Source organism: Myotis nattereri (genome assembly GCF_964212035.1).
Source record: "Myotis nattereri genome assembly, chromosome: 5".
Classification (NCBI taxonomy): Eukaryota; Metazoa; Chordata; class Mammalia; order Chiroptera; family Vespertilionidae; genus Myotis; species Myotis nattereri.
Genome location: NC_138080.1, coordinates 26,974,334 through 26,991,244, shown reverse-complemented (window position 1 = coordinate 26,991,244; position 16,911 = coordinate 26,974,334). Strand labels below are relative to the sequence as shown.

Below are 16,911 nucleotides of genomic sequence, written 5' to 3'. Positions count from 1 at the left end.
CATTCTGGCAGGGGTAACCGATACTGGTCATCAGTGTCATTGTGTAACCATGGCAATGGGCATGCACCGGCTTTCTGCTGTTCTCACTACGTGACTGGGTGCAGCTCAGGAGCAACCACGGTGCACATACAGTGGTGAATGCAAATGTTTTTGGTCCATTGTACTGCCCACAGCAAGAGATCTGAGTGGTGTTTCCTGGGTGAGGCAGCTTCCTTTAACTCATGCGTATTTGCAAAGACCAAAGTCTGTCAGATGGCTGCCCTTCTTGCACCTGGAACAATAAGCCCTTAATCCTGAAGGAGGATCTGGTCAATGAGCATAGAATTCTCATCTATAGTCCATCCCTAGGGACATTTGAACCAACTATTTTTTTTAGCCTTACAAGATTTTTTTATAGTATTTTTTTATTTTTTTATTTCCCAATTATAGTTAACATTCAACCTTATCTAATAAAAGGGCAATATGCAAATTAACAGTCACTGTCACAAAGATGGCGGCGCCCATAGCCACAAGATGGCGGCGCCCTGTCCTCTCATCCCTGCCAGAATCCCTCATCCCGCAGTGGCTACGAGGCAAGTGTTCTGGCCATGGAGGACCTCTGGGCAGGCCAAGCGCGGAATGCTTGCCTCGTCGCCCCTGGCAACAAGGCAAGTGTTTCTGCCCAGTCTCAGAGGGCCAAATGACAGAACAGACTGGTACTGATTCAAAATGACATCTGCTCCATTGGCCTTTACCCCAGTACTAAGTCTGGAGAACTGTCTTGTAAGTAAAGTAGATCCTGTACATGACCAAATACAACCGAAGGCTCCACCAGACCGCTGCGGGTGCCCTGACCCAGCACTGACTGCCTAGGGGGCTATGGATCAGGCCTGGAGAGAGGCCTGCAGAGAGGGAGGCAGGATCTGATCCATAGCCTCCGTGGCAGCCATTGATCAGAACTTGCCTCTCTTTCTCTCCTGACCTGGCCAACAGCCGCACCTTCATTTCTCTCCAGGCCTCCACCAGGGCTGCTGATCAGCCCCACCTTTCTGATCAGGCCCCGTTGATAGGCCCAAAGACGTAGACTGGCATAGAAACTGACCAATCAGAACCAATTTTGGGTGAATGTAAGGAGCCAATGACTGCCTAGGAGGTGGAGCTTTTGATGCTGACTGGCATAGAAACTGACCAATCAGAACAAAGTCTGGGTCAACTGTGAGGAGCCAATGGCTTCCTAGGAGGCGGAGCTTTTGATGCTGACTGGCATAGAAACTGATCAATCAGAACCAAATTGGCCGGCAGAGGAGGGCTGTTGGGGGCAGATCAGGCTGGCAGGGGAGTGCAGTTAGGGGTGATCAGGCAGGCAGAGGCAGTTAGGGGCAATCAGGCCAGCAGGGGAGAGCAGTTAGGGGCGAGATCAGGCTGGCAGGGGAGGGCAATTGGGGGCGAGATCAGACTGGCAGGGGAGGGGAGTTTGGGGTGATCAGGCAGCAGGCAGAGGCAGTTAGGGGCGATCAGGCAGGCAGACAGAGAGGTTAGGGGCAATCAGGCAGGCAGGCAGAGGGGTTGGGGCAATCAGGCAGGCAGGCAGGTGCATGGTTAGGAGCCAGCGGTCCCTGATTGTGAGAGGGGTGTCTGACCGCCGGGATCAAGCCTAAACCGGTATCATGCCAGTATCATGCTGTTTTGATTACTGGCCTTGTAGTACAGTTTAATATCAGGTATTATGATACCTCCAACTTTGTTCTTTCTCAGGATTGCTGTGGCTATTCGGTGAGTTTTGTGTTTCCATATATATCTTAGAATTATTTGTTCTAGTTCTATGAAAATGCCATGATTCTTTGATTGGGATTACATTGAATCTATAGATGGCCTTGGATAGTATGGAAATTTGAATGTTGTTAATTCTTCCCATTCATGAGCATGATACACACTTTCATTTATTTCTGTCTTCAATTTCTCTCTTTAATGTGTTATAATTTCCCACATACAAGCTTTTTACCTCCTTGGTTAATTTTATTCCTAGGTATAGTGTATTTTATTATTTTTTGATGCAATTATAAATAGGATTGTTTTCTTAATTTCTCTTTCTGATAGTTTATTATTGGTGGATAAAAATGCAACTGAATTTTGAATATATTAATTTTATATCCTGCTGCTTTACTGAATTAATTTATCAGTTCTAATAGGTTTGTGTGTGTGTGTGTGTGTGTGTGTGTGTGTGTGTGTGTGATCTTTAGGGTTCTCTATATAGCACTAAATAGTTATCTGAAAATAATGACAATTTTACTTTTTCCTTTCTAATTTGGATACCTTTTACTTCTTTTCCTTATCTGATTGCTATGGCTAGGACTACCAATACTGTGTTGAATAAAAGTGGTGAAAGTGGTCATCCTTGTCTTGTTCTGCATCTTAAGGAAAAAATAAAAAGCTTTTAGCTTTTCACTATTGAATATGATGTTAGCTGTAGGTTTGTCATATATGGCCTGTATTATGTTAAGGTCTGTTCCCTCTATTGCCACTTTACTGAGAGTTTTTATCATAGATGGATGCTGGATTATGTCAAATGTTTTCCTGCATATATTTATATAATCATATAATTTTCATCTTTTATTTGTTTATGTGGTGTATTACATTAATTAATTTGAGGATATTGGACCAAACTTAAATCCCAAAAATAAATCCCATTTGATCATGATATGTGATGTTTTAAATGTATTGCTGATTTTGGTTTGCAATTATTTTGTTGAGAAGTTTTGCATTTATGTTCATCAGGATATTAGCTTATAATTTTCTTCCTTTGTCTGGTTTTAGAATCAGGGTGGCCTCATAACATGGAATACTATGAAGCTGTAAAAAAAAGGATTTCTTACCCTTTGCAACAGCATGGGTGGACCTGGAGAATATTATGCTGAGTGAAATAAGGCAGTCAGAAAAAGACAAATATCACATGATTTTACTTATAAGTAGAATCTAATAAACATAATAAACTGAGGAACAATATAGGTCTAGAGACATGGAGACATAGAACAGACTAACATATCTCAGAGGGGAGGAGGGGGGAGATGGGAAGAGATTAACCAAACAATTCATGTACATATATGCATAATCAATGGACACAGACAAAAGTATGGTGAAGGCCTGTGGTGGAGAAGGGGCTTGGAGGAAGGGAGGAAAGCAGAAAATTGGGGGACATCTGTAATACTGTCAAGAGTAAAATAAAAAATTTTTAAATGAGCTTGGGAGCCTTTCCTCCTCTTGAAATGTTTAGAATAATTTGAGAAGGATAGATTTTAATTCTTGTTTGGTACAATTCACCTGTGAAGCCATCTTGTTCAGTACTTTTGTTTGTTGTGAATTATCATTATTATTATCATTATTATTGCTTTGATTTGGTTGATAATAATAGGTTTGTTAAGAATATCTGTTTCTGCCCAGCTGGTGTGGCTCAGTGGTTGAGCGTCAACCTATGAATCAGGAGATCATGGTTTGATTCCTAGTCAGGACACATGCCTGGGTTGTGGGCTCAACCCCCAGTGGGGGCATTGATAGTTCTATCTCTCTCACCCTCTCCCTTTCTCTCTAAAATTAATTAAAAATATATTTAAAAACAAAGAATATCTATTTCTTCTTGAGTCAGTTTTAGAAGATTCTATGTTTCTAGGAATTTATCCATTCCAGACAGTCTCATTTGTTGGCATGTATTGTTTGTAGTATTTTATTACAATAATTTGTATCTGTAGTGTCAGTTGTCACTTCTTTTTCTTTTCTGATTTTATTTATTAGGGTGCTCACTCTTTTTTTATGAGTCTGGCTAAAGGTTTATCTTTTTTCTTTTCTTTTCAAAAAATCATCTCTTGGTTTTATTGTTCTTTTGTGTCATTTTTTAATACTCTATTTTGTTTATTTTCACACTGATCTTTCTTTCCTTCTAATCACTTTGGACTTTGTTGTTCTTGTTCTAGTTCCTTTATGTGTAGGTTACATTGTTTTTTGGGATTTTTCTTGTTTAACGAGATAGACCTGCTTTGCTATGAATTTTTCTTTTAGGGTTGCTTTCCCTGTGTTCCATAGACTTAGGGTTGCTGTGTTTTCTTTCGTTTTCATTTGTCTCAAAGCATCTTTTTATTTTTTCCCTTTTCTCATTGTTCACTTATTCATTGTTTAGTAGCATGTTATTTGGCCTCTGCATGTTTCTCAGATCTTTTCTTGTTATTGACTTCTAGTTTCAAACGATTGTGGTTGAAGAAGATGCTTGATATGATTTCAATCATCTTAAATTTATTGATGCTTTGCTGGGGTCCAACCCCAGCAGGTCCAGGGGTCCCCTAAGGTGTGGACGGTGTCGGCGAAGAAGGAATGACACGAAGACAGCGTTCAGTTGATCAGCAGCCTTGCCAGGATCTCTAGCCACAATCTCCAGCCAAGTTCTGTGTCCATGTTCTCTTGCTAGGTTCTCCAGCCAGGTTCTGTCCAGGTTCTACAGCCAGGTTCAGTCGCCATGTTCTAGTCAGGTTCACTTGCCATGTTCTATCCAGGTTCTGTAGCCAGGTTCTGTCTCTAGGTTCTTCAGCCAGGTTCTCTCACTAGGTTCTGTCTCTAGGTTCTGTCTCCAGTTTCTGTCCAGGATCTTTTGCCATGTTCTCTCCAGCGAAGTTCTTCTGTCTCTAGGTTCTGTGTAGGTTCTGTGTCTAGGTTCTGTGTCTAGGTTCTGTGTCTAGGTTCTGTGTCTAGGTTCTGTTCTCTAAGTTCTGTCTTCTAAGTTCTGTCTCCTGTTGTCTTGTTACATCTGTATTTATACCAGTTGATTCAATCCTATCAATCTCTATTCCAAAGGTTAGGGCATTTCTTATCTCCACTCCAGGGAGTAAAGATTATGTAGCTTAAGCATGATTGTTCGTAGTTAAAGTGATTAATTATCCACCTGGCACTTAGTTGAGGGGTTTTATTCCCTCCCTAACTTCAGGGGAAAATCCCTACCTGGGGAAACAACCTTTCTCAGAGAGGTGATCTTGGTTAAAACACAGTGCCAAGAAGATGAGCAAACATATTAAGAACAGTATGCCATATATGCCAGGTCCCTTGAAACAGCAAGGATGGACCGGCTCCCGGCAATACTTGTTTTGTGGCCTGTAATGTGATCTACCCTGGAAAATTTCTAAGTGCTCTTGAAAAGGATATAGATTCTGCTGCTTTGCAGTAAAATGTTCTGAAAATATCCCTTAAATCCATCTGGTCTAATGTGTTCGTTAAAGCCAGTTTCCTTATTGATTTTTTGTCTAGAAGATCTATTTATTGATGTCAAATTGGGTGTTAAAGTTCTCTACCATGACTATTACTGTCAATCTCTCTTTTTATGTCCATCAATATTTGCTCTATTTTCACATAGAGAGGATCCTATGTTGGGCATAAATATTTACAAGGGTTTTAGTTCCTTGTTGGATTGATCCTTTTAATATTATGATGTCCTTCTTTGTCTCTAATTGTAGCCTTTGTTTTAATGTCCATTTTGTCTGATATAAATACTTCTTCCCCAGCATTTTTCCATCTACATTTGCATAAAATACTTTATCCATCCTTTCACTTTCATGCTGTTTGTGTCTTTCGATCTGAGTATTGGCCATGGCTGTAGCAGACAAGCTTCTGTGTGTGGGCTGTCGCCATGGAGTGGGGTTGGCACCAGAGTTGGGGCACCGCCCCCTGTCATGCACAGAGCAGGGCGGATTGGGAGGTTGCGATGCCACCCTCAGTCATGCTCAGCGTAGGGCCGATTGGGGGGTTGGGGAGCTCCCCCCTGTCACGCACAGAGCAGGGCCCAGCAGGGGGTTGAGGAGCTCCACCCTGTCACTCACAGAGTAGGGGCGATAGGGGAGTTGGGGCACTGCCCCCTGTCACACACAGAGCAGGGCGGATCAGGGGGTTGGGGTGGCGCCCTCTATCACGCACAGAGCAGGGCCGATCAGGGGGTTGGGGCACTGCCACTGTCACACTCAGGGCAGGGCCGATGGGGAGGTTATGGCTCTATCCCATCACACACAGAGCAGGGCCCGTGAGGGGGGAGGGGGGTTGGGGCGCCGCACCCTGTCACACACAGAGCAGGGCCCATCAGGGGGTTGGGTAGCTCCCCCGTATCCGGCACAAAGCAGGGCTGATCAGGAGGTTGGGGCGCCTTCCCCTGTCATGAACAGAGCAGGGCCCCCTGTCACACACAGAGCCGCAGGGCGATCAGGGGGTTTGGGTGCTGCCCCCTGTCATGCTGACCCCAGTGCTGGGAGGCATATTGCCCTTTTACTATATAGGATAGAGTCCTGGTGCACATGTGGGGGCCAGCTGGTTTGCCCTGAAGGGTGTCCTGGATCAGGGTGGGGGTCCCCACTGAGATGCCTGGCCAGCCTGGGTGAGGGGCTGAGGGCTGTTTGCAGCTGGTCACACACCCTTTAGGGTGGGGGTCCCCACTGTGGTGCCTGGCCAGTCTGGGTGAGGGGCTGATGGCTGTTTTCAGGCTGGCGGGTGACTGAAGCTCCCAACCGCTCCTTTTTTTCTTTTTTTTTAATTCTGGGCCAGCTTTAGCTCTGAGGCTCCAGCTCTTAGGCCTCTGCTGAAAGCAGGTATCTGGTTTGTTTTGGTTCTATAATCGAAACTCTGTATCAACTCCAGCTCTGAGATCCCGGGCTCGCTGAAAGCAGGTTTCTGGGGTTTTGTTTACCTTCTATATTCGTTACAATGTTTCTTAAACTGCAAGCTCAGAGTCCGGCAAGGCAGGTGGGGAACGTTGGAGTCCTCCGTCACTGAAGCAAGCAAGCCTCGTGTTAGTTTCAAGCTGCCTGGCTGTCGGCTGCCATCTTGGCTGGCAGTTAATTTGCATATCGCCCTGATTATCCAATGGGAAGGGTAGCGGTTGTATGCCAATTACCATGTTTCTCTTTTATTAGATAGGATATATATATATATATATATATATATCACATCTTCTTTATATATTCATCCATAGATGGACACTTAGGTTTACATTCTATACCTTGGTTATTGTAAATAATGCTGCAGTAAACATGGGAGTACAGATATATATTTCAAGTTATTGTTTCCAATTTCTTTGGATAAAAACCCAGAAGTAAAATGGCTGGGTCATATGGTAGTTGTATTTTTTTATTCCTGAGGAACCTGTAGACTGGTTTCCATAGTGACTGTACCAATTTATATTCACATCAATAGTGCACAAGGGTTCCCTTTCCTCCACATCCTCATCAACACTAATTATTTCTTATCTCTTTGATAGTAGCTGTTCTAGCAGGTGCAAGTCGATATGTCATTGTCATTTTTTATTAAAAAAATTTAATATTGACATTATTGCAGATCCCCCCTCCCCTTTTGCCCACTTTCACCCACTCCTCCCTCCCCCTCTCTTGGCCTTCACCACACTATTATCCATATTCATGGGGTATGCATATATGTTCTTTAGCTAATTCCTTCACCTTCTTTATCCAATCACCCTCACCCCACCCCTTACTTTATATTTCTTTGAAGATTAGTAATGTTGAGCATCTTTTCAAGTACCCATTGGCCAACTATGTCTTGTTTGGAAAAATGTCTATTCAGATTCTCTGCCTGTTTTTAAACTGGATTTTTCATTTCAATTGAGTTGTATGTGTTCTTTATGTATATTATGTATTAAGCCCTTATCAGATATATGATTTGCAAATATTTTCTCCCATTTGGTGGGAAGCTCTTTTTATTCTGTTGATGGTTTCCTTTGCCGTGCAGAGCCTTTTGGTTGAATGTGGGCTCATTTGTTTATTTTGGTGTGTGTGTGTGTGTGTGTGTGTGTGTGTGTGTGTTTTGTTTGTTTTTTGTTTATCGCCTTTATTTGGATCAACTTTTTGTATAAGTTTTGGGAGAAGCTCTTCCATGGCTTCAACGTGTATGTTTTAGGGGAGCGGGTGAATGAGATGCACTAAAAAGAGGAGGATCAGTGTGAAGAGCTATAGCTTCTGCTACTATATGTGGCCTCAAAGCCACAACTGATACTCAGTGTCTCTCTCCTCTATCCATTCTCAAACCCCCTCACCCTTGAGTAATATCTCTGGATGGCTTACCTGGTGGAGTGATCCTAACTCTCCTCCCAGAGGGTTCTGAGGTCCAGGGAAGTCAGATGACTTGCCTAAGATCATATACCCAGTAAGATTAAAAAAAAAGGGGGGGGGCGTTAATCCCCAGCACCCCGCCTCATGCCTTTTTAAAGTGAATAATTCCATAGTTCAACTAATATTAAACATTTTGCAATTTAACTAAAAATAACAGTGAATAGAAACAAAATTAAAGTTCTCCTTTTCATCTCTGAAAGTACAAGTATTTTAAAACATAACAATAATCAAATTTGTCAAACTCATCTGTGGTGGGAGAACACTTATTAACCCAGTTGCAGCCTAGAAAGAATAATCAGGAAAGAATGTGTTGTCTGTAAACATACAGTGCACATAGATGGGAATTCCTCAAAACGTAAATTGTGGTTATCCTTTGGGTTCCCTACCATATCTCTCGTTATTTGTATTTTCCAAGTTTTCTAACATCATTATATATCACATTTTTTACCATCAAGCACTTAAAGGTGTTGTTTTAAATGTTTAGAAAAATTAAGAAAAATAAATCTAATAAAAGAATGAGTCAGTAAATATTAAAAATAAAAACATAAATCAATTAATTTTAAAAACAAGAAATATTTATATTAAGTATGATTGTATTGACTATACGTAGTTACAAAGTCAATAAAGTTATTATGGCAGTTATGATATTAAACACATGTCCACATAAGACTTTCTACTTTTTTATCATTTCCACTTCTCTCACTCATATATTTCTGAGTGATTCTTTTTTTTTATTTTTTTTTATCATTGAACCATCTTTGGTCCCTGAAAATGTTTCATTGTGCCCACTGGCTTGTCCATACTCAGTCACACCCTGCTTCATGTTCTCCACAAAAACGTCCTCATTTACTAAGACACTCAGAGGGAAGAGCTCAGGTACATGTTGGTGCCTTACGCTGAAATCTAGGATAGATAAATGATAGATAGATGATAGATAGATAGATGATAGATAGATAGATAGATAGATAGATAGATAGATAGATAGATAAGCAGACAGAAAGATAGGGTGGAAGGCTATTCAATAACATGACTGTAGCTGGACCTTTATCTAGAATCTAGATCCAGCTAGATTCCGGAAAGAGCAGAAATTGCTTCCCATAAATCTTCTCAGAGACTGTCTGACCCTTCCCCTATGCCCCAGGAGTGCCATTTCCTGGAATAGGCTGTTGCCTTTCCCCAGGCAAGCATGTAAGGTTTTTTCTCCTTATCTGGGGCAGGCCATGCCTCAATACTCCATCCATCTTGCCCCGTCCTATATAGCTCAGCATCTGCCATGTGGCATGGACGATATGCATGTTGCTGAGCTTCCGCACAAGACAAGCCTTATATGCAAACTCCCTTCATGAACTCTCAATGTTTTGACAGAGTTGTCAGCCTTTCTCTGGTCTCACAGCCCTGGGAAATTTTATGTGATTAGATGATAGATAGATAGATAGATAGATAGATAGATAGATAGATAGATGATAGATAGATAGATAGATAGATAGATAGATAGATAGATGTAAATAGACAGACATAAGATATACTACATATATTAACACTAAGCCATATGACAAATTTTTCTTGGAATATTAATTTTTTCTTTAAACAAAGTAACCTGGTGATAATCTGATGTCTCTTTGTCACTGAATACATCACCATCACTGGATGATAGGTAGAGCCTTGGGACTTTTGAACTATTCATGTTGGACATGGGAGAGGGACCAAGATGTTGAGATGTTGAGGTCTCCAAGGAATAGGTAAGAGTAGATCCCTAAGAAAACCTAGCAATATTCCAGGTAAATATATTAGCAGTTGGCTATGCTGAAAATATTCCTCTCATATCATATTGTGATGGGCATGCACGCTTAGCGTCATATAGTGAAATGGGTATAGATATGTAACCTTTAACTGACGTAAAGAAAATTTTGTTACTTCTTTGTACTCTATGTATCTTGATGTCAATCTGTACGCTCCAGCCAAGCGTTACACCTGTTTCTACTAAACTTTCAAAGAGTAGGTAGTTTCCACTGGATTGTTCAAAGAATGGGTTGTGGTTAAAAGCTCCAGCCAGGTGTGACACCGCACTGGCTGCTGTCGAGCTTGTGACACCCTTTAAAAAGGCTATTAGAGAAAGGCTCGGGGCTGCAGCAGGGTGGGGCTCCCTGTGTGGAGGATCTGTTGCAGTCGCTGGCCAGCTTTCAATAAATCCTCGCTTGCTGCTAAGACCTAATTGGAGTTGGTGGTCATAATCTCGCAAACATTGGTCCACAACAATATCACAGATATATCACACTGAAAGATTATGAATTGTGGCACTAATGGAATTCCTGGTATCCTACATTTAAAAAATAATTTATATGTGGACTTGAGTAACTATCCAGGAAAGTCCTACATGTATTTGCCAGCTTTCTAGACTATTTTGATCTTATGATACCCTTATTCCACAATAGCCATATCAAAGGCAGAGTGAATATAGAGAATAATTTACCAGCTCTTAAATATAGCAGCCTAGAAGGAACACATCAATTCCACTCATGTTTTATTGGGCAGATAAAAACATATTGCCACCTTAACCTTCAAGGAGAAAGGAAGTGCAATTCTGTTGGGTGTCCAACAGGAGAGAATAATTAGAAATATTGCCAATCAGCAGTAAAATCTACCATAGAAATGTGCACAACATCAAAATCTATGTGGAAAACTGTGAAGACTGTTAGATTAGACTATGGGCTCAGGGTTAGCATTCTGGGTTTGAATCCTGCTTTTGCCACTGGGTCCCTCGTCTCTCTGTAACTTTGGGAAAGTTTTGTATTGTTTTTAGCTTTCTTAGAGTCTCATTTTTATCACCTCTAAAATGGGGGCAGTAATTTTTCCTATTGAGAAGATTACATAAATAACAGAGAAAAATCAGCACATGCTTATCATATAATAAGCACTAACACATCAACTTTGTTTTGATATGTATTTTAATTATACTTTATTAAAAAAAACAGTAAAAAAAAAACAACACTGTTGGTGATACATACAAATAACACAATTCACAATCAAACACATAGAAATAAATTAAAGTGAACAATCACTTTAAACTCTCTAGGCCAACATTTGAGATAACAAAGATATAGTAAATGCCTTAAATCCAAGTTTAGAACTCACGAGTGTGAAGGTAAGGAATAAGACCAAGGACATAATTTTTGGACAACCAATAGGACAAAAAAGTCATCAAAGAAATTACTCAGAGATTAGTTGTTTAAATGTGTGTAAAAAACTGAGAGAGAGCAAATTCATAGGTCCTTAAGAACTGGATAAAAGAATAAGATCCTTTGAGATATTCAAGTGTAAGAACTTCGGAATAAAAGTGTTTGCCACTGGTACTCACAAACCTTCTCAGTCCCAGGACCAATAGATTTATCACAGACAAGAGACTGCTCTGCTAAGAAGCCTTCCCAGGGCGCCCTTTACATCCTTGTTTCTCAAGCTGTAGATGAAGGGGTTCAGCATAGGGGTGACCACAGTGTACATCACTGACGCCACTGAGACTTCCTGGGAAGAGTGAGTCATCGAAGAAGTGAAGTAGACCCCAATGCCTGTTGCATAAAATAAAGAAATGACTGAGAGATGAGACCCACAGGTGGCAAATGCTTTTTGCCTTCCCTGCAATGAGGACATCTTCCTTATGGCTGAAGTAATTCTTGAGTAGGAGAACAGGATCCCCAAAAGGGGGAACACACCCAGCACACCAGTCATAAAGTATAACAGTATGCTATTCAGGAAGGTATCAGAGCAGGCCAACTTGAGGATCTGTGTCACCTCACAGAAGAAATGTGGAATTTCAAGATCTCTACAGAAATTCAGATGCATCATCAGAGAGATATGGAGGAGGGATGTCATGACACCAATGAACCAAGTAATAAAAACTAGCAAGCCACAGAGACGAAGGTTCATGATGACCATGTAGTGCAGGGGCTGACAGATGGCCACATACCGGTCGTAGGCCATCATGGTCAGGAGTAGGGTGTCCAGGATAGGAAAAAACATGGAAAAATACACCTGAGTGAGGCAGTTCATGTAGGAAATGGCTTTGTTCTCTGTCTGGATGCTCACCAGCATATTGGGGACTATGGTGGTGCTGAAGCAGATGTCAACCAAGGACAGGTTGGAGAGGAAGAAGTACATGGGGGTGTGGAGGTGGGAGTCAGAGCTGATGATTAGGATGATGAGCAAGTTCCCAAGCACAGTAACCACGTACATGGAGAGGAACAGTCCAAAGATGAGGGGCTGCAGTTCTGGATCCTCAGACAGTCCAAGGAGGGTGAACACTAAAATTCCTGTTTTGTTTCCTGCTTTCATGTGGCTGATATATCTATGAAGGAAGATACCAGAACATGAATTAGCACAAACTGGCACCCTCCACATACCAGAAATGTTGACGATGCCTTTCACACAAGTTATTGATAAAGACTGTCATTTTATCTAAGAGTTGGGTCTCTATTTACTTATAAATGGAATCCTAAAAGATGGAGTCTCTTGTCCCACCCGCTCATCTTCAGTATCCATTTGATAACAACGAAACCAAAAGGGAATCCTACCACATAGAACTCCTGACCACCTATCTTAAGTATCCATTTTATAACAACCCCATCAGATGGTCATGAAGCTTCAAAATGGGACAAATCAACATCATGTACCTCCTGGTAGGAGGCACTAGAAAGGACTCAATGCGACTACTGTGGGACTTTTGCCAAAGATACTGGACTTCAATCTTCAGGTTAAGGAGCATCAGACAAAGCCAAAACGAGGGGCATTCAAATTCAAAGAAAGTCTAGGAACTGCTCTGGATGAAAGGTGCCTAAAGAGATGTTAACCAAATGTAACGTGTGATCTTGGATTTTCTTTTGCTATAGATGACATTATTAGGATAATTGTCCAAATAGAACTGATGTCTGTAACTTTAATAACAGTATTATATCAATGTTAATTTTTTTTTAATTTCTTGATTTTGATCATTGTACTGAGGTTGTGTGAGAAAAATGTCCTTGTTTTTAGGGAATACCAACGCTTTAGAGGTGCAACTTATTCTCAAATGGTTTGGGGAAAAAACACATGCACACAGAAGGAAGACAGAGAAAACAGAATAAAGATAAAAGTTAAGGTGGTAAAAATGTTAACATTTGGGGGATCCAGCAAAGGATATACGTAGGAACTATTCTTTCAACTTTTCTTCAAACCTGAAATGATGTAAAAATTAAAAGTTAAAAACACTTTCACACAATGCCCAATAGTACTGGGTAGAAAAAAGAAAGATAATCCATCCAAGAAATGTCAGAAAGAGTCAGGCTTCAAAAATCACTGTAGCCGAGGTGGCCACTCACAGGTTTAGAGCCCACACTCACTCACCTAGGACCTCAGCCAGAGGAATGCAGTCTCAGTGGTCCTGATGGCACATACTCTGGCCCCAGGCAGAAGCAAACACACATATGCTCTGAAGGGTACTTTCAGCTGAAGACTTTTGCCTCAGTGTCTATGACTTTTCTTTCTTTTGACACCCTTTCCAGGTTTGCTAGTGCATGCGGGTTCCTTCCAACCTCCCAATCTTAAGCATAACGCTAGCCTTTCACTCTTGCAGTTCTAACACTTTTGCCTTCCTAGGAATCCTAAACATCCCCAGCCATGCTTGTGTAAGTACTGCCCTCCCAGCTGGGTGCTCCTCCATGCCTTTGTCTTCCTGTGATAATTCTTATCCTTATCTCTTATCTGGAATATCACTTCCTCAAAGAAGCCTTCCTGAACCCTCCCTTCCCTGCAAGTGCAGTCCCCCTAGCTCATGCTTTTATAGCTTCCTAGAGTCTTCTTCATTGTCTAAGTCATTGTTGTGTTTTTGCATTTACTTATGAAATTATTTTATTAATATCTGTTCCTGCTCAGATGGCATGGCTCAGTGGTTGAGCATCGATCTATGAACCAGGAGGTCACAGTTCGATTCCCAGTCAGGGCAAATGCCCATGGTGAGGTGTGCAGGAGGCAGCCAATCAGTGATTCTCTCTCTTCATTGATGTTTCTATCTCTCTCCCTCTCCTTCCTCTTTGAAATCAATAAAAATATATTTTTAAAAAATCTGTCCCTCCCACAACTGAAACATAAGCTATGCATTTCAGCTCACATGTCATAAAACTTACTGATCCTGGTAATCCAGTGGTTTGTTCTCAAAGAGCAGGAAAAGTTGAATGAAGGTTGAAACCAAGAGCAATATATAATATAAACAAGAAATCTACAAGTAAATCTCACATTGATTATAGATGCAGCAAACTGAAAAAGGAGATAACATATTCCCTTATGAATGAATGTTCATTTTAAAGGCATAAAAATATTTAATATTATAAAGTCAGATAACAAAGTATTTGCATGAACAGACCAATACAGAAATAATGATAGTTGCAATATAAATGTATGTAATAAAATTTAACAGTCATTGATGGGAAGGGAAGAGTAAAATTTTAAGTATTAATCCAAGATCCATCATTAAACCCTAAAAACACAAAATAAACTCATAAGGAGAAATTATGCCTGTTGTTATAATTATTTAATATAGTACCTAATAATTCAAAAGAAATACCATAAGACAAGAAAAGTAAATCATATATAATAGTTTAAAACCAAAAACAAAATTGGTCGCGATTAGCTGCTGATATGATTACCTACTTGGGAAGACTAAAGTCAACTTAAATACAATTAGAACTAATCAGTATCATCAGCTTTCTTTGTCTCTGCAAAGAATCATTAGGAAAGGGGGGAAATAGGTCCATTCACAATTGCAATGACAACATAGATAACACGTGACACATTGTCAGCATTCAGTACATATTTGTTCAATCAAAGAGTGTAGCTAAGCCCTGGCCAATGTGGCCCAGATGGCTGGGCATCATCCCATGCACCAGGAAGTTGCTGGATCGATTCCCAGTCTAGGGCACATGCCCAGGTTGGGGACTTTATCTCTGATGGGGGGTATGCAGGAGGCAGCAGATTGATGTTACAGTTCTCATAATGATGTTTCTCTCTTTTCTTCTCCCTTTCTAAAAAATCAATACACTATTATTATTTTTTAAAAATAGTGTACAGTATATAACCTCATAAAAACCAAATGATGATGGGGCTGGGAGGAGAAGCAGACACTTTGCTGGAGCAGAGGTCCTCCAATTATAGAAGGCATCAGAATCACCTGGAGGATCTGTCAAAACAGATTGTTGGGTCTCATTTCTGGAATTTCTGTCAGCAGGTCTTGGGTGGGCCTGAGACTCTGCATTTCCAGCAAGCTCCCCGGGGTGTGCTGATGCCACTGCTTCAGGCACCACACTTGGAGAATGACTGTACCACAAGAAGACAGAAAGCTCTGAGCAGGGGGGTGGAAACTTTTTATACTGGAGACAATTCCTACTGACACTGAGCAAGTCACTGGTTCCAGAATGAGTTTCCATCAGAGTTGGAAGTAACAGACAACAGAATCTAAAAAGACAGACATAGCCAGAAAAATAAATTCCAGAGATTAAAATAAAATTTCCATGGGACATCATCAACCATGCTACCTCCTTCCCTCACCACATTTTATCTAATTTATTGATTTGAGAGAGAGAGACATCAATTTGTTGTTCTACTAATTTATGCATTTGCTGGTTGCTTCCTGCATGTGCCCTGACCAAAGATCAAGCTTGCAACTCTGGTGTATCAGGATGATGCTCTAAGTAACTGAGCTACCCGGCCAGGGACCCCTCACCACTTTTTTAATACGTCTATTCATACGCCATACTCACTAGGCCAGGGGACCCACTCCACTGGCATTGCTTAAAGAAATATTTATACAAACTCTTTCTTCTCTGTTAGATGCTGAGGACAGACTCACCCAGGGAATGGTAGGGAGATAGAACTTGTCACAAAGTCATTGTGAGCGGCACAAGTGTGGTCTTCCCCTGGTCAGGCCTCATTGAACTATGGGTGAGGATGCTAGGGAAGTATTTATGGTTTCTCAAGCCCCAGGAGAATGATTTTTCATCATTCCTCATTAAATAAATTGTTCTTCTGATGTTCTACTCTTGAACTCACTCAGCTCCCTTGGGGTGCAGAGCAAATGGCAGAACTGAAAGCCTGTGCTTATTCTGTTTCCAGGAAGGCAGCTTTGGAGCCAGACGGACCCATACCACACCACCCTCACCTCCCCCCAACCCAAACACACCACACACACACACACACACACACACACACACACACACACACCTCTTTCCTCACTTTCATCATTGTTGATCTGGCTTTGAGAAAAAGAGATTCCCCCTCAGGAATGTGTCTGTGCTCCAAAGACCTATCTCCCTGTAGCCACAGTACTTCGGGTCTCAAAGCAACACAGAAGAAATGGAGATGCATCTCTCAGTGAATCCCTTGTGGAGGTGGAGAAAGTCGTGTTTTAAGAGAGGGAGAGTCAACCCTATAAAACGATGGTCTGAAGACAAGTAAAATACAGGCTGAACAATAAGTCTAGGGTTTAGTGATACGAAAAAAAAATACAGCAGAGATTTTCAACTTTTTTCATCTCATGGCACACAAACTAATTACTAAAATTATGAGGCACACCAGAATTTTTGCTGATCTGGCCAAAAAAATAGATATAATTTTGATTCATTCACACCAGATGTTGTGTTGGCTGTTGTCATTTTTTATTTGACAATCTAAGGGAAAAGAGGCTAGTGCCCTAAGTAGTCAGGTATTGCATGTTTTAAAAATTCTTGCAGCACACCAGTTCAAAATCGCTGCAATAGAGCAATTTTGGTAG

At 41.1% G+C, this 16,911-nt stretch overlaps 1 protein-coding gene across 1 annotated transcript; it reads right to left on the bottom strand.

Moving 5' to 3' along the window:
* Positions 1–8,730: 8,730 nt before the first annotated feature.
* On the bottom strand, positions 8,731–12,461 carry LOC308519546 (olfactory receptor 7D2). The gene has a single exon (XM_081091568.1). The coding sequence runs from the start codon at positions 12,444–12,446 to the stop codon at positions 11,508–11,510; it is 939 nt and encodes a 312-aa protein (XP_080947694.1). The 5' UTR covers positions 12,447–12,461; the 3' UTR covers positions 8,731–11,507.
* Positions 12,462–16,911: the final 4,450 nt, after the last annotated feature.

Coding starts and splice junctions, on each gene's coding strand:
- LOC308519546 (XM_081091568.1), bottom strand. CDS start 12,446: ATGAAAGCAGGAAACAAAACAGGAATTTTAGTGTTCACCCTCCTTGGA.